This window comes from Salmo salar, chromosome ssa07 (genome assembly GCF_905237065.1).
Source record: "Salmo salar chromosome ssa07, Ssal_v3.1, whole genome shotgun sequence".
NCBI classification, from domain to species: Eukaryota; Metazoa; Chordata; class Actinopteri; order Salmoniformes; family Salmonidae; genus Salmo; species Salmo salar.
Genome location: NC_059448.1, coordinates 16,822,531 through 16,845,804, shown reverse-complemented (window position 1 = coordinate 16,845,804; position 23,274 = coordinate 16,822,531). Strand labels below are relative to the sequence as shown.

Sequence of the window (23,274 nt, the reverse complement as noted above, 5' to 3'; positions counted from 1 at the left end):
TTGGCTTTGGTGACACTCCCTTATCCTGAAAATCTTTCCAGAGGCTCTGGCCTCCATATACTATCTCTGTTAGGATCTGTTGCCTCTTCCTGAAAAGCTTTCCAGAGGCTCTGGCCTCCATATACTATCTCTGTTAGGATCTGTTGCCTCTTCCTGAAAATCTTTCCAGAGGCTCTGGCCTCCATATGATATCTCTGTTAGGATCTGTTGCCTCTTCCTGAAAAGCTTTCCAGAGGCTCTGGCCTCCATATACTATCTCTGTTAGGATCTGTTGCGTCTTCCTTCCTTCGTGGACACAGGTTTTCTTGTTTAAGTATCGAAGAGGTGAAGTTCAAACGTCACCACGAACCATATCGACTTCAATTAGCCAATATCCCTGTCATCTTCTCCTTTCTCTCCAGACAGAGGCATTTACTGGCAGTTGTTGTGTTTATGGTTTCCCCTGTTGAAAATGTGCATAAAGAGCATCGGTGGATGAAACAAGACGTGATTTAGTGGCCTCATCACAATGCAGTGTGGTGGTGCTGCTCTGGCGGCCAGCTTCCTACCTTTGTGTGGACGAAGCCCAGGGGTGCGGCTAGAGGATACATGGCCCAGGTCCCGGGCTCTGAGGAGGGGAAGGAAGCTCGATGTCAAAGGCGCTCAGCGGTCTCTCCCCTCTATTATCTGGGCCAGAGACACTCGTTCCGCCATAGTCCAACAACACTAGGGCTTTCCTTTGCATGGTTGAAGACGAGACTAATTTAATTTTTTACTTTTTATATCTTAATGTTTACATCTCGATAAGACTTAGGAAAAAAACGGGAAAAACGTTTCTTTGTGTCGAATCGTCAGGCCCTAATCGCTCAACTCCTCCTCATACTGCTTCTTCCCCGCACAACAGGCCCTCCTCCTGTAACCTTGAGAGGAGAGAAGCCTGCGAAGGCCCCAAGTTCAACGAGTGCATGAGGCATATTTTCACTGAGCGTGCCTGGGCCGCCCCCCTCCAAGGCCCCCCTCCCGCCCCCTCCTTCCATACATACTTTGTTTCCCCTCCTCCTAAAGAGGGCTCCCAGTAGACAGGAAATACATTATGTGTTAAAAGAATTCCATATGGTGACATACGATCTGTATAATTCTGATAACGGTTCTGTTCTTTGCATGTAAGGTACCACTCCCGTATATAGTAGCTTACATAACAACCTTTTTACATAACCATTTATTTCTTAACACTGAGCTGCGCTGTCCTTTCTACTCAGCGTTGCTTACTGTATTTGCTGTTACAGTATGGCCGCCCAGAGTGGATTGGCCCGTTGCTGGCGTGTGTTTGCAGGAGTCCTGGGGTGTTCCAGGTGAGCCATGCCAAAGCTCAAGTGGCTTGGATCCGGCCCCAGCACCGCACTGCAAATGGGAAGTGTTTCGGCAGGGCTGCCAACCAGCCAGGGTGGGGACTAGGACTACTGTGCATGCTTGCTGTCAGAAGAAAGATAGTGTTTTCACTTGACTTTCTCTCAGGAAAAAAACTTATCTTCACTACTTTCCAAGGGCGGTCATTTTTGTGTGTGTGTGGGGGGGGGGGGTGTAGTTGTACACTACAGTAGGTGAGCTATTGCCAAGAACGGGATTACAGCATCTGATGAGCCAATGGTAGCTATTTGATAGCTATTTCCCAGTTCCCATGATGCAATGCATTGGGCTGTCCAGCTCTACTCCAGTGTAGATAACGTTTTACAGCCACCTGGAACGAAGCCTCTCCAAACTCTCTCCGAAAGGAAGATCCCTTTGCCCCCTTGGCCTTAACATGTTTTAAGCTCAATAGATTTATGGTGGGAGAACCCCATTCATTTGGTCCATGTTAACATTGTACATACTTGCGGAAGCTATCTTAATTGAAAAGCACATTCAATGCGTAGCCTACATATTTCATTCAAACTGAATGTAATGAGCTTATCAGCGTACGGTATTTTCCTACATACAATAGCTTGATTGTTTAGTTGTCATGGTGAATTATTTACAATCTCTTATGGAACAAATTGAGTTATGTGACCACCACTTCTCTCACCTGTATAGATGTTTTTGTGCAAAACATTGTGAAGTATTTGAGTCCTTTTCATGATTCATTTGATAATTGTCTTCTTTCACTCCAAGTTACTTTAATACAGTGCAGATGTAGCAGGTGTGACAGAGAAAATCATTTGAACTCTAAATGAAAGAAGTAAAGGGAACTACCGTAGCAGAAAAGTATCTCGATACCAGAGAGCCAACGGTATCTGCTAGTCTGTTGATAGAACGACATGATGACACTGTGGTTAAACGGTTGTGCTTGCTAGGCCGTCTGGTCGTGACAGAGTGGGGGGGATTTCCCCAGACGATGGAAAATTGCCCGAGGCTGAAATGATGAATGAATTTGATGCTAGGTTGTAAAAAATAGGATTTGATGGTTCTCGCCCTTTGCAGTGTTGTTAGGGTGAGGAGACAAGGTGTTGTGAGTACACTACAGAGCACAAAAAAACTACAATAGAAACAATATTTGGGTTCCGAGGGGCTCGCTAGATTGCGATGGGGAGGGGTGATGAGGGAATCAGACCCAGGAGAGCACAGATCTACTCAAACAGTGACACCCAGGGCAGCCTTTCCCCCTTGCCTTCTTGCCCCTCTCGGTCATGTTGCTCAGGTCCCTGTCTGCATGGCACTGAAGGTTACAGAAAGCACCTCCGTCTCCAAACAGCTAAGCTGCCCACGACAGCTGAAACAGAGCAGTACTAATTGCTAGCCAATTGTTAGTTTTTGTCAGGTCCGCAATCTGGAGGCCACGCACTGCAAGTCTGTGTGAGTGGACGAGACTGCCAAATATCAGAGCCACCAGCTAGCACCTCCACCCGATCCATGTAGCCGTCCAATGAGCAGCCCACTTCCAAAATGAACACCTCCCCCTGGCCTCCCCCGAAAACAACAATATCTGGCGTATTTGGCACACAGAAAAACACATCATCATCAACATCAAACCAGCCTCACTTTACACAACAATGTTTATGCATGTGTGCTGTTTGTGAGACCACTTGTAGGACCTCGCTAGCCATCAGGTCAACAAGGTGGTCATGTCTAGCAATGTACACACACACACAGACAGACACACACAACCCCCCACACAACCCCACACACACAACCCCCCCCCCACACACATACACACACACACACACACACACACACACACACACACACACAACCTCCCCCACACACACAGACACACACACACACACACGCATACCCACACACAACCCCCCCACACATACACACACACACAACCCCTCCTCTCCCCCACGCACACATATATACACGCATAACCCCCCCCCACAAACACCATGCACACACACATACATACACACACACACACACACACACACACACACACACACACCCCACACACACACACATACACACACACAACCCCTCCCCCCCATACATACACACACACAACCCCTCCTCTCCCCCACGCACACATATATACACACACAACCCCCCCCACAAACACCATGCACACACACATACATACACACAGACAACCCCCCCCCACACACACACACACAAACACACATACATACACAGCTGGGTGTAAAGACCCCCATCATCAGGCTGGGTGGACTATCCTAGCAAACTGGAGGAAGTGGAGGAAAGAGCACCGGGGAAGGAGGGGAGGGAAAGGGGGGAGGAAAGGGGGGAAGTGGCGAAAGAGGGGAATTCCTGATTTTTCAAATGATGGAAAAAATGACTGTGATATTTAGGCTCAGCTCTGCCGTTCCATGTTACTGTAAAATAGATATTTAGGCCTAGTTCTACTGTTTCATGTTACTGTAAAATAGATATTTAGGCCTAGTTCTACTGTTTCATGTTACTGTAAAATAGATATTTAGGCCTAGTTCTACTGTTTCATGTTACTGTAAAATAGATATTTAGGCCTAGTTCTACTGTTTCATGTTACTGTAAAATAGATATTTAGGCCTAGTTCTACTGTTTCATGTTACTGTAAAATAGATATTTAGGCCTAGTTCTACTGTTTCATGTTACTGTAAAATGGCGGCCTGCTTTTGCTATCATCCGTGTGAATATTTTTGAGAGATTATAAAGTTGGGAGCCTCGTGGGAAAGAGTGAAACAGCATTATGAGGACACATCCAACCCAAACAGTTAACCTCTCAAGGCACCACTATAGAATCTTAATAATGGACACCTTTCAAGGCCCTGGAAAATTATGTCACATGACAGGTATCTTTGTTTTAGGTATCATCCCTGTATTTTGACAATGTCCCCCAGAAAATGTGCTGCAAAACAAAACACTTTCACATATTTCTCATTTTGACTCATGAAAGAGGAGGACTGGGCTTGCCATGCCAGGCTGTGATGAGGCCTACCCTGGGTTAGGCCTAATATGTATATCCTTATATTATTTTCCTATAGATACAGTAGATCATTTACAATCACAACACAGCCATATCCCTGTAGCATTCATGCAACCCCAATTCTTAAATACCATTGTTTACGGCTTTTCAAACATACAGAATACATTTAGCGGTTGGTTCCCTTCTCCCAGACGGTTGCCCATGTAAGCTGCCCTGGCAGACCTCGGGACCACTGGGACGATTTGATTCCTTTAGTTGTTGCCAGGAGCTTCAAACAAACTCTTCACACACACTCCTAACACTCCTTGTGAGGAGGAACTTGTGGGTTGGAGGAGTGTGTGTGTGTGTGTGCGTGCGTGTGTGTCTGCGCGTGCGTGCGTTTTTCTAGGGATGGAGGTGGGGCACTGCTACCCATATCTTAAAGTTGTTTGGTGGTGTGTGTGTGTGTGTTTGATTATTGATTGTCGGTGCATTTGGGAGCTCCCCAAGGCGATAGCGCCATGAGGGGTGGAGGAGGGGTTTTATGCTGCCTCTGGAACCCTGCCAGATCACTCTGACCTTGTGGTGGGCAACACCATCGTTGCCCCTCCTGAGATATGTGAGGGTGTGTACTGCTCCAACCACTCAGCTCTGCTCTGCTGAGACAGACTGCTCCGAGTCCGCATGACCCTACAGCCAAAACTAAAGAGCCCATCTCAAAGTCCTGCAGTATGAGGACTGCAGCTTGCTTCTGTTACTCACAAATGGCGCTGAACACCTCCGACCAACACGTGTTTAAGCTTTGCAACACAAGTTCCCCCCAGCCCTAACCCCCCCGCTAAAACCTTGTTCCAGGTGTGTTACCGTTACTTGGGAACCACCCAATCCCCCTCCCTTACAGCCCCTCTGCCTATATCACCGTGGCTGGCATTGGTTTAACCCGGCCCTGGCATGGGGTTCATAACGTCTTGCTAGCTCCGATGTTTGGGCTCATTAGCAGGAAAGGAAGGGTTTTACTGCCCATGCGGCATGCAGACGTTTTTATGACACCTACTCCACAGCCTGTCGTCCTCTTGTAGCCGAGCAGGGTACTAGGATCGTTGAGAGGTTTTAACAGTCTTTACCTGAGGACATTACTGGGCGTATGGTTTGTGTAGGGGGTGGAAACATTGGAAACCAGACTCCAGCCCTCTGTTGACATACCACAAGACAATGCTCTGGACCGTTTACATTTGTGATGTTCCAGCACTGCATTTAGTTGATCCATCTCCATGGGATGCCCATCTCCGAGGTAATGTGCCATCATCAAAATGTACTGTTAGCTTTCAGCCAATACAATACTTATCCATATCTCAATCACATGCTGGGAACACTGAAGATGGAACACTGAAGCACAGTGAAAAACAAATGAATAAGGGAACATTTAGTCTTCATTTGCACCTGCTGGTATTTTTCCCATATTGAAGTTTTGTCATGGCAGTAAAGAATTGCCTTGCCGACATCTGCTGGCAGTGCTGGTAGTCTGTTTTTATGTTTGTAATGACACATTAAACACCACTCCGTTCCAAACATGGTTACTACTGCCAGCAAAGCCGTCTGAATGAGTGCACAGCTTTGTTCCATTGTCTGTCTTGGACCAAGGCCACTCCGCCTTGCCTTAGATGTGGAATTATATGAGCCAATAATTCATCCAACGTCGTAATTAAGGTGTGTGAGGTCGTTGGCGTTGTGTGTATGGATATGTGTTTACATCTGTGTCATTGGCACAGGGTGAGGGTGGCAGAGGGCAGAGTTCCTTCGTGGCCTCTCGCCCAGCTGGAGAGAGGCCATGCTTGCCCTCTGAGAGGCACCCTCTTGCCCTGGCACTGCCCACCTCTCCTGCAAGTGGGGATTCCGTTCTCCAAGTCATCAGCCAAAGGCTCGTGGTAGTAAGCATTGGCTAGTGGGAGTCACAGGCATCCGTCGCTGTCTGGAGTTCAGAGTTATAAAGATATGGAATGCTCCATTCAAAATGAAGTCTGCAAGTATTTTTTGACACTGTACTGTTAGTAGCCATTCGCAGGCCAAGTGTCTGAGTTCTGAATTGTGTTGGTTATATTTTCATCCGAGAGGAACATTTACAGTAGCTAACTTTAATTTACAGTAGTTAACTTTAATTTACAGTAGCTAACTTTAATTTACAGTAGTTAACTATGCTCCAACATTATGCCAATAAATCAACTCTACTACAGTGCCTTCAGAAAGTATTCAGACCCTTTGACTTTTTCCCCAAAATGTTGTGTTACAGCTGGAATTTCAAATGGATTCAATTTCGATTTTTTTGTCACTGGCCTACTGTTACGATCTTGGAAAAGAGCGGACCAAGGACACGCACTTCAGGGCGAGTGCGAGGAGCAGGCACAGGACGTACTGGACTGGGGACACGTACTTCAGGGCGAGTGCGAGGAGCAGGCACAGGACGTATGGGACTGGGGACACGCACTTCAGGGCGAGTGCGAGGAGCAGGCACAGGACGTACCGGACTGGGGAGGCGCACTGGAGGCCTGATGCATGGAGCGAACACAGGTTTCACCAGACTGCTAACCGGATCTTCTGGTCGAATGTTGAGCAGAACGCACTTGCACAACATCTCTCTCATCTCTCTCTCTCTCCCAACCTCCATCGCCTCCCTGACAGTCTCTGGCTCTTCCCGCAGCTCAGCCACCAGCTCCATGTGCCCCCCCCCCCAAAAAAAAAATCTTGGGTTTGCTGTGGCCGTGGTCTGACTACACGCTCCTCCAGAGTTTGCCATTTGGGCTCTGGCACTCTCCTCGGCTCGACCGGCCACCCCTTGTGCCCAAAGGTGCTTCTACAAAGTATTGACTCAGGGGTGTGAATACTTATGTAAATGAGATATTTATGTATTTGAATTTCAATACATTTACCAAAACTTCTAGAACTCGGTTGCCATGAAGTGCTTTGAAAGGCTGGTCATGGCTCACATCACCAGCATCATCATGGATACCCTAGACCCACTCCAATTCGCATACCGCCCCAACAGATCCACAGATGACGCTATCTCAATCTCACTCCACACTGCTCTTTCCCACCTGGACATGTGAGAATGCTGTTCATTGACTACAGCTCAGCGTTCAACACCATAGTGCCCACGAAGCTCATCAGTAAGCTAAGGACTCTGGGACTAAACACCTCACTCTGCAACTGGATCCTGGTCTTCCTGACGGGCCGCCATCAGGTGGTAAGGGTAGCCAACAACACATCTGCCAAACTGATCCTCAACACTGGAGCCCTTCAGGAGTGTGTGCTTAGTCCCCTCCTGTACTCCCTGTTCACCCACGACGGCGTGGCCAAACACGACTCCAACACCATCATTAAGTTTGCTGATGACACAACAGTGGTTCGGCCCCCCGTCCCCCATTTGTTTTTACACTGCTGCTACTCGCTGTTTATCATCTATGCATAGTCACTTTACCCCTAACTCTTTTTTGAACTGCATTGTTGATTAAGGGCTTGTAAGTAAGCATTTCATGGTAAGGTCTACTACACATGTTGAATTCGGCGCATGTGACAAATACATTTTGAAGATCTAGTACAACGCTGTGAACTACTCCCTTCACAGAACAGTGCAAACTGTCTCTATCCAGAATAGAAAGAGGAGTGGGAGGCCCCGGTGCACAACTGAGCAAGAGGACAAGTACATTAGAGTGTCTAGTTTGAGAAACAGACGCCTCACAAGTCCTCAACTGACAGCTTCATTAAATAGTACCCGCAAAACACCAGTCTCAAACTTAACAGTGAAGAGGCGACTCCAGGATGCTGGCCTTCTAGGCAGAGTTGCAAAGAAAAATCCATCTCTCAGACTGGCCAATAAAAATAAAAGATTAAGATGGGCAAAAGAACACAGACACTGGACAGAGGAACTCTGCCTAGAAGCCCAGCATCCCGGAGTCGCCTCTTCACTGTTGACGTTGAGACTGGTGTTTTGCGAGTATTAATACTAAATTGACACCAGTTCTCACAACATACGTTTAAAAAAAAAATTGGTCTGGTACTCATTTGGTTATGATGAGATAACATTATTGAACAATCCCCCCGGAGTTTTGCTAAAACATAGACTTCCTGGAATGTTGTTAGAAGGAATGTTCACATAACACTGTTACGAAAGAGAGGTTAGAGAAAATTAGCCGGCTAACCAACCAGAAACATTTTGGAACAAAAACTTTTTTGCCATCTAGTGTGTCAAAGCTGAAGATCTACCCGACTACCACCCGTCATTTTCCTGGGAGAGTGGGGGATTTTCCTAGAAATCACTTTACACCCACCCTCTCTCTCTCTCTCTCTCTCTCTCTCTCTCTCCTTTTCCCAGTCCAGACAACATGCAGCAGGTTTGAACCCTCCACTGTGGGGCTCCCATTCCACTCATCAGCAGGGGACCTGTGCATTTGTCTCATAATTATCAGACAGGGGGTGTGGGGGGGTGTTGAATGGAGGGGGGATGAAAGGATGAAAGAGCAGAATCACACAGCCACTCTGTCAAAGTTCTGTTTGTCTGGGTGGGTTTTCTTTGCCATGGCGTTGTGTTAGCAGCAGCCCCTTTCCAAAAACTCCAACCCCCCTGGCCCATGCAGTCCAACACTGGAACGCCGCCTCTATTGATCCAATCCCGCCACGCATTACCACGCACCACCACCGTCCTGCACACACACACACACACACACACACACACACCCCAACCCCCCGCTGCTTCATTCACAACTACAAAACACCACCCTCGTAGCAGGCTTCAGCTTCTCTTTTTCTACCTCTCTCTCTCTCTCTCTCTCTCTCTCTCTCTCTCTGTTCTCTCTCTCTCTCTCTCTCTCTCTCTCTCTCTCTCTCTCTCTCTCTCTCTCTCTATCTCTCTCTCTCTCTCTCTGTCTCTCTGTCCCTCTCTCTGTCTCTCTCTCTCTCTCTCTCTCTCTCTCTCTCTCTCTCTCTCTCTCTCTCTCTCTCTCTCTCTCTCTCTCTCTCTCTATCTCTCTCTCTCTCTCTCTCTCTCTCTCTCTCGCTCTCTCCATCTGTCTGTCCGTCCGTCTGTCTCTCTCTCTCTCTCCCTCTCCCTCCTCATTCCTCCTCTTCCTCTCATTTCACCTCTACCCCCCTTACTTCTTCATCCTCTTCACTATTTGTTAGGAGTTAATGGACTGTTTTGGCTAGCCTCCAGACGGTGAGTGTCACCTCATTAGCCCACGCGGCCCCAGGACTGGTGAGAGGACGAGACAGAGAGAGGTAGGAGGAGAGGGGGCTACGGTGGAATGTCATTGGTCCTCGCCCACAAAACCCCTCTCCACCACCACCACCACCATGAATGAGGAACACGCATGCATAATTAAACTATAGTCTCACCATTCCCTCCTTCCCTCCGCCATGTATAAAAGTGGACCCTTGGACCAGCCAAAGATGGCTCCTCCTGGTTCTGTAGAAAGTGGCATCAACCTCCTCACCTCTCAACCCATTATTCCACTCCAGGACAGGCAGCATGGGCAGCGGGCAAATGCAAATGCCACCTCAGACATAAATGAAGTGACAACAGAGCAAATTGTGTGTCCGATGCATACCAAAATGAATCTGTTGTTTTAACGCTCGTGCTGATGGGTACATTGTTGGGACATCATATGTTTATGTTTGTTTTAGCTAACAGCCTAGAACCAACATATTGTGAAATGTGTTTGTGCTCTTCGGTGCAGTTTTGTTTGAGAGAGAGGTTAAGGTTAGGCTGCCTTTATGCTGGCTTTACAGTAAGTCAAGTTGGTAAATGTTCTGTTAATCATTAGAATATTAAGCTCCATTATGTAAGTTGTAAGTGAATGCCTGATCTAGTTGTAGAATATCTATATAGAAAAGTACTAGTGTAAGTGAATGGCTGATCTAGTTGTAGAATGTCTATATAGAAAAGTACTAGTGTTAAGTGAATGGCTGATCTAGTTGTAGAATGTCTATATAGAAAAGTACTAGTGTAAGTGAATGCCTGATCTAGTTGTAGAATGTCTATATAGAAAAGTACTAGTGTTAAGTGAATGGCTGATCTAGTTGTAGAATGTCTATATAGAAAGGTATTAGTGTAAGTGAATGGCTGATCTAGTTGTAGAATGTCTATATAGAAAAGTACTAGTGTAAGTGAATGGCTGATCTAGTTGTAGAATGTCTATATAGAAAAGTACTAGTGTAAGTGAATGCCTGATCTAGTTGTAGAATGTCTATATAGAAAAGTACTAGTGTTAAGTGAATGGCTGATCTAGTTGTAGAATGTCTATATAGAAAGGTATTAGTGTAAGTGAATGGCTGATCTAGTTGTAGAATGTCTATATAGAAAAGTACTAGTGTAAGTGAATGGCTGATCTAGTTGTATAATGTCTATATAGAAAAGTACTAGTGTAAGTGAATGGCTGATCTAGTTGTAGAATGTCTATATAGAAAAGTACTAGTGTAAGTGAATGGCTGATCTAGTTGTATAATGTCTATATAGAAAAGTACTAGTGTAAGTGAATGGCTGATCTAGTTGTAGAATGTCTATATAGAAAAGTACTAGTGTAAGTGAATGGCTGATCTAGTTGTAGAATGTCTATGACAGAACCTTAGTAGTAGGATTGGGATGTGAAGTCATGTTACTGTAAGCCATGTCATTGTCAGGTTACGTCTTGCATGGCTGGAGGCGTTGTCATGGAACAGGGTACAACGTGTGTATACGTGTGTGTGTGTGTGTGTGTGTGTGTGTGTGTGTGTGTGTGTGTGTGTGTGTGTGTGTGTGTGTGTGTGTGTGTGTGTGTGTGTGTGTGTGTGTGTGTGTGTGTGTGTGTGTGTGTGTGTGTGTGTGTGTTTGTCTATGTACGTGCACATGTCTATCACTTAACAGGCTTTCTGTGTTTATTATAAGTTTGGAGTGTGTTTATCTACGTGTAATTTCATAGTGTTTGTGTGTGTATGCATGTGTGTATCATGCATATGTCAGCAGTCCACATGCATGTGCGTGTGCATACGTGAATGAGTAAATGTGGGCATGCACGCACATACGTGTATATACCCACACTCTCCTCTCTGTACCCTGTCTCTCCTCTCTGTACCCTGTCTCTCCTCTCTGTACCCTGTCTCTCCTCTCTGTACCCTGTCTCTCCTCTCTATCTCTCATCTCTTTTTATTCCCAAGTCCCTTTCTCTCTCTCTCTCTCTCTCTCTCTCTCTCTCTCTCTCTCTCTCTCTCTCTCTCTCTCTCTCTCTCTCTCTCTCTCTCTCTCTCTCTTTTTCTCCTGGCCTAGCCTGTCCTCATTAATGATGTGTCAGGCGATTCATCCATTCTTCCCGTACCTCTCTGGAATGAATGTGGGCGATGCCACACTGTTTGTTGACCTGAATGAGAAGTCTGTTTTCTCGGACACTGTAAAAGCGCTCCTCTTTTCACCCCCGTGAGAGTTCATGGACCAGACAGCATTGAGTCCCGAAACAAGTGAAAGAGAAAGGAGACCTGCTCTCCAGTGTCATTAGCATGCATGTCTCTTCTTCCCCAGAGGGCGCGCATACACACACACACACACACACACACACACACACACACACACACACACACACACACACACAGACCATAGTTGTCTGTGAATGCTTTCGTTCTGTGTTACAGGCTGAAAGTTGTATGGACCCTGCTTTTCCTCCCCGTCCCCCTCCTCCCCCTCCTCCTCCTCCCCTCCCCCCCATCCTCCTCCTCCCCCTCCTCCCCCTCCTCCTCCTCCCCTCCCCCCTCCTCCTCCTCCTCCTCCCCTCCTCCTCCCCTCCCCCTCCTCCTCCTCTACTGATTGTTCTGGTCTGACCCTGTCTGTCTGACACTTGATTCCTACGTCTCAAAACCTGACAGTCCCACTGTCTCACTGTGTGTGTGTGTGTGTGTGTGTGTGTGTGTGTGTGTGTGTGTGTGTGTGTGTGTGTGTGTGCCACTCTTATCCAATTAAACAAGTCTGTGGTGTCTCTCAGTGGAATAAAAAAGGCTAAATGTCATTGTTCCTTCAGTCTTTTCAACTTTACCCTGCTTGTCCCCCCCCTAAAACTCCCACAAGCCTTAACTGTGTTCCTAGACAGAATTTTTTTGTACCATGTCTGCAGTCGATATAAAGAAAATGTAGCTGCGTTTGTGTGGGCTTGTTTCATCACCCATGCTGTCTAGGTCAGCGCTTCCCAACATTTTCTGTTCCGGAGTCAAAAGCTCTTGATGACCACCATTCGCATTTTTAACATCAAATATCTTGGCGGTCAAAGTTAGTCAATTTTCGCAGTGAATGTAACAAATTAAAGGCATATTATTGTTATTATTGTAAACAATGTGCATTGTGAAGTAATTTCAATTGCTTATAATACCATTAATACTGCCGAGTGCTATTACTTTTCTGGGTAGATTTCCTCGCCCTATCTTTTGTTTGGCATGTTTGGGTTGCGGCTGTCTCCGATAAAGGCCAATTTGTTTAGTCAACAAAATGAGGCAGGGAGAGGGAGAGAAGGGGCGAGAAAGAGAGGGAGAGGGAGAGAAGGGCCGAGAAAGAGAGGGAGAGGGAGAGAAGGGGCGAGAAAGAGTGGGAGAGGGAGAGAAGGGCCGAGAAAGAGAGGGAGAGAGGGGGAGAGAGAAGGAGCGAGAAAGAGAGGGAGAGGAAGAAAGAGAAGGGACGAGAAAGAGAGGGAGAGGGAGAGAGAGAAAGGGACGAGAAAGAGAGGGAGAGGGAGAGAGAGAAAGGGAAAGAAAGAGAGGGAGAGGGAGAGAGAGAAAGGGAAAGAAAGAGAGGGAGAGGGAGAGAGAGAAAGGGAAAGAAAGAGAGGGAGAGGGAGAGAGAGAAAGGGAAAGAAAGAGAGGGAGTGGGAGTGACAGAGAGATTGAGAGAGAGGAGGCCACTAAGATGAGAGAAAAAGTGACAGGAAAAAAAAACAGGAAAAGAGTGGAGGATGGAAAGATACCGGGTTAGATGTAGACAAAGATTTAGAAGTGGAAAGGAAAATGTATACTATTCAATACAATACTGTCTAGATAAGAATTGATACAGATCCTGATACAGAGAGAGAGATAAATGTAGTCAGACAAGAGAAGAGACAAAAGATAAGAGATACTCTTACAGACCCAGAGACAGAGATAAATGTAGTGATAGAGCAACATTTGAGAGCGAACTGGGATCTGCCGGTTTTGGAACCGGGCCCGCAATGATGAGGTCATCATGGCTAAGCCGTGAATGATAGAAACCAGGAGCAGAGGAAGACACGGGAAAAATCCTGTTAACACCCACACACACACACACACACACACACACATACGCACACACATACGCACACACGCACACAGACGCACACGCACACACACACACACGCACACACAGACACACACACGCATATACACACACACACAGACACACACGCACTTGCGCACGCGCACATGTGCACACGCACACACACACACACACACACACACACACACACACACACACACACACACACACACACACACACACACACACACACACACACACACACACACACACACACACAGACAGACACACAGACACACACACACACAGACAGACACACACACACACAGACAGACACACAGACACACACACACATACATACACAGACACTACGGCTATGTACCCTAGGACATACAGATAGACATACAGATAGACAGGCAGATTGACAGCTTGCCTACCCCCCTAACGGCTTGCTCCTCAGCCAAAGTAATGCAGAACAGGGATGGAAAGTGTGGCCATGTTAAATATTTACACTGCACACAGCTGTATTGTTGAAACATTACGGCCTGAGCGGTGCTGTAATTAGGATATATTTCTACTCCTTTCTCTCCTCTCTCTTCTCCCGCCCTCTCTCCCTCAGCCGCAGAGATGCATCTTGGCTCGGGACCCATGCCTCTGGCAGCCACAGCTTTACATGTGCACAGACCCCAGCTGCACCACTCTAAAATGGCTGCCAGACGGCTTCTCTCTTCCCTCTGAAATGTCGACGGTGGTATGCATCTGCGGCGAGCATGTGTGTGTGTGTGCGTGCGTGTGCTGTGGGATGTGTGTGTATGTGAGAGTGTGTGTGTGCTGTGGGATGTGTGTGTATGTGAGAGTGTGTGTGTGCTGTGGGATGTGTGTGTATGTGAGAGTGTGCGTGTTTGTGGGATCAAATGGATGCACCGCAGCGAGTGAGAAAGAAAGTTTGTAAAAGTATGTGACTGGTTTATATACACAGTGTGGTTAAGGGGGATGAGGGTAGGGGCTGGACTTAGGGTTTCTTCTTGGGAAGGTATGGGTATCATGCGAAACAAGAAGAAGGTGGGTGCAAAAGAGTGCAAGAGTGTTTATAATATCCAGGCAGGTGATGCATTAGGGCAGAGAGAGAGAGAGAGAGAGAGAGAGAAAGAGAGCGAGTGAGAGAGAGAGAGAGAGAGAGAGCGGTAAAAGAAGCATTCACAATATGAAATAATCCACATTGTGCCATTACACATAATTGCTATAATTGTTTGTGGTATGATCATTATTGTGTCAAAACGGAAGGTATGAAACAAACTCAGTACATGTCAATACCCAACAATCCCAACCTGTCACTCCTCAGTCCTCCTCACTCAAGTCACAGCCAAGATTCTCAAATCCTATGTTTAGCTTTCCTTTCTCCTCCTCCTTCGGGGGCCCAGTTTGTTTGTTTAAACAAGTGACAGGGACGGAGAGGTGCCAAGAAATGTTGTTTTTGGAGCGAGGCTGCGTGTCCCTGGTATGTTGTGTTGTGATCAGGGCCTTGCCAAACTCTCAGGGCAGAGTCAGAGACCTACCTCACAGACCAAGACCACACTGTTTATTCACGGGTTAGTGGAGTTTATTTTAAGACGAATGGGTTGGTCTTGGATTGGTCTCCATTTGGATGGTTTGATGCACCTTTGGATGCAGATAGGAGGTATTTTCTGTGACGTGAAGTCTTCACCCTTCTTTTCATTTCTGTCTCAGACAGTTTATTTATTGCATGCAGACTTAAATTTGCACAGCATACAATTGTACAACACAGGCACACACGCAAGAATAACTGGGTTCTTGTGATGTATGGGATGCCAGAGGTTTTCCAGCTCTCAGATTATAGAGCTCCCTCATGCCTCTGAGAGAGGTTGACAGACAGAAGATGCCATATGCCTGGATCCTCTCTCAACTCTTCCAGGTAACTCCAGTTGGACTGTAGGGAAGCAGAGAGAAGATGCTGCTTCTACTTTAGCTGGCTGGCTTCTTTAATTATCATGACCAGCTGGTCTTTTGCCTGTTCTTTCACAATGGTCTGTTCCATGTTAGACAAACCAGCTTCCCACCTTCTCTCTCTCACAAAGGTCTGTGTAATCTGAGGGAAATATGTATTTCTAATATGGTCATACATTTGTCAGGAGGTTAGGAAGTGCAGCTCAGTTTCCACCTCATTTTGTGGGCCGTGTGCACATAGTCTGTCTTCTCTTGAGAGCCAGGTCTGCCTACGGCGGCCTTTCTCAATAGCAGGGCTATGGTCACTGAGCCTGTACATAGTCAAAGCTTTCCTTAAGTTTGGGTCAGTCACAGTGGTCAGGTATTCTGCCACTGTGTACTCTCTGTTTAGGGCCAAATAGCATTCTAGTTTGCTCTGTTTTTTTGTTAATTCTTTCCAATGTGTCAAGTAATTATCTTTTTGTATTCTCATGATTTGGTTGGGTCTAATTATGTTCTCTCTCTCTCTCTCTCTCTCTCTCTCTCTCTCTCTCTCTCTCTCATCTTTAACACTGTCTCACACTCCCTCTTTCTCTCATCTCTCTGTCTCCCTCCTCGCCTGTCTCTCTGTCTCTCTCTTTCTCTCTCCTGGGAGAGGGCAATAGTTGGCAGTTGTAACTAGACTGATGGATGGGTCTGAAAGTGGCATGAGGGTGGGAAGTGCCAGGGTGGCAGGGAGGAAGAATGTGGGAGGATCCTCTTGCCATCACATTACTGTAGGGACGTTGTTCCACACGAACCATTGGCACAAAAGCCCTTGACTGTGGCATGTAACATACACTGAACAAAAATATAAACTCAACATGCAACAATTTCAAAGATTTCACTGAGTTACAGTTCATATATACGGATTTCACATGACTGGTCAGGGGTGCGACTGGTCAGGGGTGCTGCCATGGGTTGGCCTGGGAGGGCATAGGCCTACCCACTTGGGAGCCAGGGCCCAGCCAATCAAAATACGTTTTTCCCCACAAAAGGGCTTTATTCAATACAGAAATACTCCTCAGCACCCCTTCCCCTTTTCAGACGATCCTGCAGGTGAAGAAGACAGATGTGGAGGTCCTGAGCTGGCGTGGTTACACGTGGCCTGTGGTTGTGAGGCCGGTTGGACATGTTACCAAATTCTCTAAAACAACATTGGAGTTGACTTATTCTCTCAATTCTCTGGCAAAAGCTCTGGTAGACATTCCTGCAGTCAGCATGTCAACTGCGCGCTCCCTCAAAACTTGAAACATCTGTGGCATTGTGTTGTGTGATAAAACTGCACATTTTAGAGTAGCCTTTTATTGTCCCCGGCACAAGGTGCACCTGTGTAATGACCATGCGGTTTAATCAGCTTCTTGATATGCCACACCTGTCAGGTGGGTGGGTTAGCTTGGCAAATGCTCATTAACAGGGATGTAAACAAACTTGTGCACCAAATGTGAGAGAAATAATATTTTTTTGCACATGGAACATTTCTGGGAGCTTTTTATTTCAGCTCATGAAACATGTAACATGTAACTTTACATGTTGCTTATATATTTTTGTTCTGTATAGAAATATAATTGTATCTCATTAGAAAATATTTTAAATGACAAATGTGCACACATGATGTGCCTGAGAAGTCAACAGCACCATACTGTTTTTGCTGAAATCATGTGAATTTCCATCTAGAGAGTCATTAATTTTCAGAAAAATTGTGTCTTACAAGCTAACAAACCAGACACGCTAACAAAGTAGCCAGCTTAGGCATCGAAAAGAGAGCAAGCTATCAACAACAGACTTCCCTTGTGTCCTCTGTATCCTGTAAAGAGAGCTCAAAGTTGTGACTATTCACGGTTAAACATAAGGGTGGATTTTTTCACTTAACGTATGGTGGTGTTGTTCCCGCCCTACTTTGTCATTGTTGAGCCGCGGCCAAGAACATTCCGTTTTTGCAGTGCTGTTTAATGGTCAAATTTAGAGGGGGTGGGGAGCGAATAAATCTCTCAACGTTTTGTCTTCACATTTTTTCTTCTCTCTCTCTCTATTCCTCTCTCTCTCTCTCTATCTCTCTCTCTCTCTCTCTCTCTCTCTCTCTCTCTCTCCTTTTTTTACCTCTGAAATGGAGCTTATGAGAGAGGGAAGTCTCAGCAGCAGGAAAAGGAGTGTTGTTGCAAGGCGAGGCTATCTGAGTTCACCGTCTCCCGCCTCTGTTCCTCACTCCGCATTTAAGGCGTAGATCATATCACAACCCTGTGGTTCTCATTGTGCATAGCTCATACATCAAGCACAGGAGGAACACGTGGGGGGTGGCTGTGGTACAGTAAAACATTATTGAACTCAAGTCAAACACAGCCTAGCCATTCAATGTTGTACTGTTTACTGCACTGTTGGAGCTAGGAACACAAGGATTTCGCTACACCAGCACTAACATCTGCTAAATATGTGGCCAATAACATTTTATTTGATTTGATTTGTTTCCCTGTATGGTTGGTTGAAGTGGGGGTTGGTAGAGGGACTGAAGGAAAGGGGGGAGGGGGGGGGTCCTCCTCTCCTTCTCTCCCATATGTTCTTTGGGTGTCAGTGATGCTGATGTTACCCGACTCTGATAGGCCGATGCGACAGTAGGTTTTGTAGGGAAGAGTGGTGTGTAGTGTGGAGAGGAACTGTTGTTTGGGGGAAATTAGTAAGCTCTTTGGAGCTACTTTTCATCTGTGGACCTATTGTTTATTGTATATGATATGGTACAGTGCTTCCATACTCAACTGGAGGCCCGCGGTCCGGATCCGGACCCAGAACAGGGTCAATATGGACCGCGGGTCCCCCCCCCCCCAAAAAAAAAAAAACACTTGGTCTGACTGCGATGCTGGTATCATATAAACACATAAGACATGGAAAAATGTGTAGAATTGTAGGAAATTAGCTTTAAAATGGCAAAAACAACAAAACTCTCTGCCCCGTGCTCAGTGTGTAGAATTACCGGAAATTAGCTTTTAAACTGCAACATTTTCTTTCTGCCAACAACAGGGGTGTGAACAGTTTGGGGTCCCATGGGTTGCGAGGGGGAGGATAGTTACTACGCCGATAAATGACAATATCAATCCGGACCTTTGCCACCAAGGAAATTTGCGTTACCGGACCTTCTCAAATAGTACTCGAGTACCCCTGGACTAGTGTTTATGTTAAAAGCCGGGTGCTTGTGAGCATCATTTGAATATCTGTTAGTGTTGCGTGACTGTTGGGAGACTATACTCAAATGGCCTCTGGTGGTTGGCGGTGACTAACGAGCGCGGCGACGGCTGAGGAACGCCAGCTTATCCTCCTCCCAAAGGTGCTGTAAGGTAACAACTTCAATCAGAGGAACCACGTGGTTAGGCTAGGGTAGGCGCTACCTTATGGGGAGAATTCCTGACGTGTTTCAGAGCTTATCCCCCACCCGTTGTGTGTGCTATGTGCATGCGTCTCCCAGGGCCAGGCAGGGCAGGACGAGGCAGAGACACACCATGTTCTCCCTAACCCAGGCCCTGTAATAAGCCAGCCAGAATCAACCAGTCTTTGTGTGCAGGTCAGGATAACACTTTACCTCTTATTTTTAACCTTGTCTTATTGCCTCTTTCCACCCCAGCTGAAGGCTTTTTACTCTATTATATATAATACCAGTCAAAAGTTTCAACACACCTACTCATTCAAGGGTTTTTCTTTATTTTTACTATTTTATACATTGTAGAATAATAGTGAAGACATCAAAACTATGAAATAACACATCATGTAGTAATGTGGAATCATGTAGTAACCAAAATATATTTCAGATTTTAGATTCTTCCAAGTAGTCACCCTTTGCCTTGATGACAGCTTTGCACACTCTTGGCATTCTCTCAACCAACTTCATGAGGTCCATATTATGGCAAGAACAGCTCAAATAAGCGAAGAGAAACGACAGTCCATCATTACTTTAAGACATGAAGGTCAGTCAATGAGGAACATTTCAAGAACTTTGAAAGTTTCTTCAAGTGCAGTCGCAAAAACCATCAAGCGCTATGATGAAACTGGCTCTCATGAGGACCACCACAGGAAAGGAATACCCAGGGTTACAGAGGATAAGTTTGTTAGAGTTACCAGCCTCAGAAATTGCAGCCCAAATAAATGCTTCACAGAGTTCAAGTAACAGACACATCTCAACATCAACTGTTCAGAGGAGACTGCGTGAATCAGGCCTTCATGGTCAAATTGCTGCAAAGAAACCACTACTAAAGGACACCAAAAAGAAGAAGAGATTTGCTTGGGCAAAGAAACACGAGCAATGGACATTAGACCGGTGGAAATCTGTCCTCTGTTCTAATGAGTCCAAATTTTTGATTTCTGGTTCCAACTGCCGTGTCTTTGTGAGACGCAGAGTAGATGAATGGATGATCTCCGCATGTGTGGTTCCCACCGTGAAGCATGGAGGAGGAGGTGTGATGGTGTGGGGGTGCTTTGCTGGTGACACTGTCTGTGATTTATTTAGAATTCAAGGCACACTTAACCAGCATGGCTTACACAGAATTCTGCAGCGATACGCCATGCCATCTGGTTTGCTCTTAGTGGGACTATCAAAAACCCTTGAATGAGTAGGTGTCCAAACTTTTGCCTGGTACTGTATATCAGTGCACATCTGGCTTGGTCTGTCAGGACTGACACGTCCGCAGAGATATGAAAATAAAAAATCTCAGACACAAAGTAGGGAAACTGCAGAGTATTCATTATATAATCATCATACTCTGTGTAGACTCCAGTTGATATTATGTCTAGGTTGAAATTAAATCAGATCTTTAACAGCGCCTTGCTAGTTTCTTTTTGGCCACCTGTGACATTCAGGGTATTTTGGACATGTCCTCGTATTGCTTTGGCAACACTGGGTGGTTTACATGAATTCCAAACAAGCTCATTTGAATGACTTAAATTGATAGAAGAGTGCTGAACTTTAATGACCTTTTCTGGTATTTCATGATCTCAGGTTCGCAATTGAAGTATGGTTCTATATCTGTGTTACAGACGCACAGCAGTCAGGAAGTCCCAGTAACAATGAGCCAGGCAACAACCCTCCAGGTATGTACCTGAAATTGACTGTCACTGTCCTCCAACCTCTGTGCTGTCAATCATAGCTCTATAGTTCCCAGTCCCCTCTCTGTACTGTATATAGTATATCCTCACCTCGTAGAATGATTACTGTGGTATCTGTTTATAGCAGTGCTATTTTTTGTATAAGGTCCATATGTATCTTTGTATATACTCTATGCTCTCACCTGGAACATTTCGTTTTCAGATAGTTTTTCAGATATGCAGATTACACCCATCTGAATGTACATATAATATCTCATAATGATGGTGCTGTCAGCTACTTACAATAGTAACTGCATCTAAGAGACAAAAAAGATTGTGAAACATGGAGGCTAGACTACTTTATGTGCTCCTCCGTATTACACTAATGGAAGTCTGAGGCCATAGTTGTCTTCCTTGCCAAAAAGGGTTGGAAAGCTGAGCTAAATTGGCTAGCCAGTCTGCTAGCTAGCCAAACAAAATGGCTGCCTATCCAAATAATCTCCGGCAGCCTGTTGCTGCTCTCCTGGACTGACCTGCACTATGTCATCACGGGCCAGGAATGAAAATAGAGAGAGAACGTAATTAGGTCCATTCCTAAAGAGCAGGTTTTGCCTGCCCTGGGTGCACGTTTCGCTGCCAAGTCAAACAACGTTGAGCCAACGTTGAGCCAATGACTCAGACCCTGGGAGGGCCTCCCTAGATGCTCCCTCTACAGTGGCACAGTTCCCTTCCCTTCTCTGGGACGCCCGCTGGCTTGTGTTGAGACATTAGGAGGAAGAAAGTGCATTTAGCTGCCAATCGGAATCTAGACTCACGCCTTCCCCCTATGTAGTTGGCACACCCAATGGTCCTCCTCAGAACATCAAAGGATGAAATGTTAAAGTAATTTTGGGAGTCAGTGACATGTCTGTCTGGATAGCCTGGTCCCAAATCTACTTTGTGCTGTAGTGCCGACTCACTATGGCCATTGGCGTGACAAATATAGTTGAAGTCGGAAGTTTACATACACCTTAGCCAAATATATTTAAACTCAGTTTCACAATTCCTGATATTTAATCCTAGTAAAAATTCCCTGTCTTAGGTCAGATAGGATCACCACTTTATTTTAAGAATGTGAAATGTCAGAATAATAGTAGAGAGAATTATTTATTTCAGCTTTTATTTCTTTCTTCACATTCCCAGTGGGTCAGAAGTTCACATACACTCAATTAGTATTTGGTAACATTGTCTTCAAATTGTTTAATTTGGGTCAAACGTTTCGGGTAGCCTTCCACAAGCTTGGCCCATTCCTCCTGACAGAGCTGGTGTAACTGAGTCAGGTTTGTAGGCCTCCTTGCTCGCATACGCTTTTTCAGTTCTGCCCACAAATGTTCTATAGGATTGAGGTCAGGGCTTTGTGATGGCCACTCCAATACCTTAACTTTGTTGTCCTTCAGCCATTTTGCCACAACTTTGGAAGTATGCTTGGGGTCATTGTCCATTTGGAAGACCCATTTGCAACTAAGCTTTAACTTCCTGACTGATGTCTTGAGATGTTGCTTCAATATATCCACATCATTTTCCATCCTCATGATGCCATCTATTTTGTGAAGTGCACCAGCCCCTCCTGCAGCAAAGCACCCCCACAACATGATGCTGCCACCCCCGTGCTTCATGGTTGGGATGGTCACTATGGCCAAACAGTTCTATTTTTGTTTCATCAGACCAGAGGACATTTCTCCAAAAAGTACGATGTTTGTCCCCATGTGCAATTGCAAACCGTAGTCTGGCTTTTTTTATGGAGGTTTTGGAGCAGTGGCTTCTTCCTTGCTGAGCGGCCTTTCAGGTTATGTCGATATAGGACTTGTTTTACTGTGGATATAGATACTTTTGTACCTGTTTCCTCCAGCATCTTCACAAGGTCCTTTCCTGTTGTTCTCGGATTGATTTGCACTTTGCGTACCAAAGTACGTTAATCTCTAAGAGACAGAACGCATCTCCTTCCTGAACGGTATGATCCCAAGTTGTTTATACTTGTGTACTAATGTTTGTATAGATGAACGTGACACCTTCAGGCATTTGGAAATTGCTCCCAAGGATGAATCAGACTTGTGGAGGTCTACAATGTTTTTTCTGAGGTCTTGGCTGATTTCTTTTGATTTTCCCATGATGTCAAGCAAAGAGGCACTGAGTTTGATGGTAGGCCTTGAAATACATCCACAGGTACACCTCCAATTGACTCAAATGATGTCAATTATCCTATCAGAAGCTTCTAAAGCCATGACATAATTTTCTGGAATTGTCCAAGCTGTTTAAAGGCACAGTCAACTTAGTGTATGTAAACTTCTGACCCACTGGAATTGTGATACAGTGAATAAGTGAAATCATCTGTCTGTAAACAATTGTTGGAAAAATTACTTGTGCCATGCACAAAGTAGATGTTCTAACCGACTTGCCAAAACTATAGTTTGTTAACAAGAAATTTGTGGAGTGGTTGAAAAACGAGTTTTAATGACTTCAAGTGTATGTAAACTTCAACTGTATATAAACAGCACAAACTGATCTGGGACCAGGCTTGACTGATTGGTTCTGAGATTTTTTTCTTACATTCTGGCCCCCATACATA

At 45.6% G+C, this 23,274-nt stretch overlaps 1 protein-coding gene across 13 annotated transcripts in view; it reads left to right on the top strand.

The window, feature by feature from the left end:
• LOC106608626 (nuclear factor 1 B-type) overlaps positions 1-23,274 on the top strand; it is a 98,113-nt gene that overhangs the window by 37,841 nt on the left and 36,998 nt on the right. For 11 of the 13 annotated variants that reach the window (XM_045721608.1, XM_045721610.1, XM_045721609.1 and 8 more), the window contains exon 3: positions 20,622-20,675. The exons of the other annotated variants lie outside the window; for them this stretch is intronic. In XM_045721608.1, the coding sequence (XP_045577564.1) occupies positions 20,622-20,675 (54 nt within the window). The remainder of the gene's footprint in view (positions 1-20,621; positions 20,676-23,274) is intronic. 13 annotated transcript variants of the gene reach the window in all.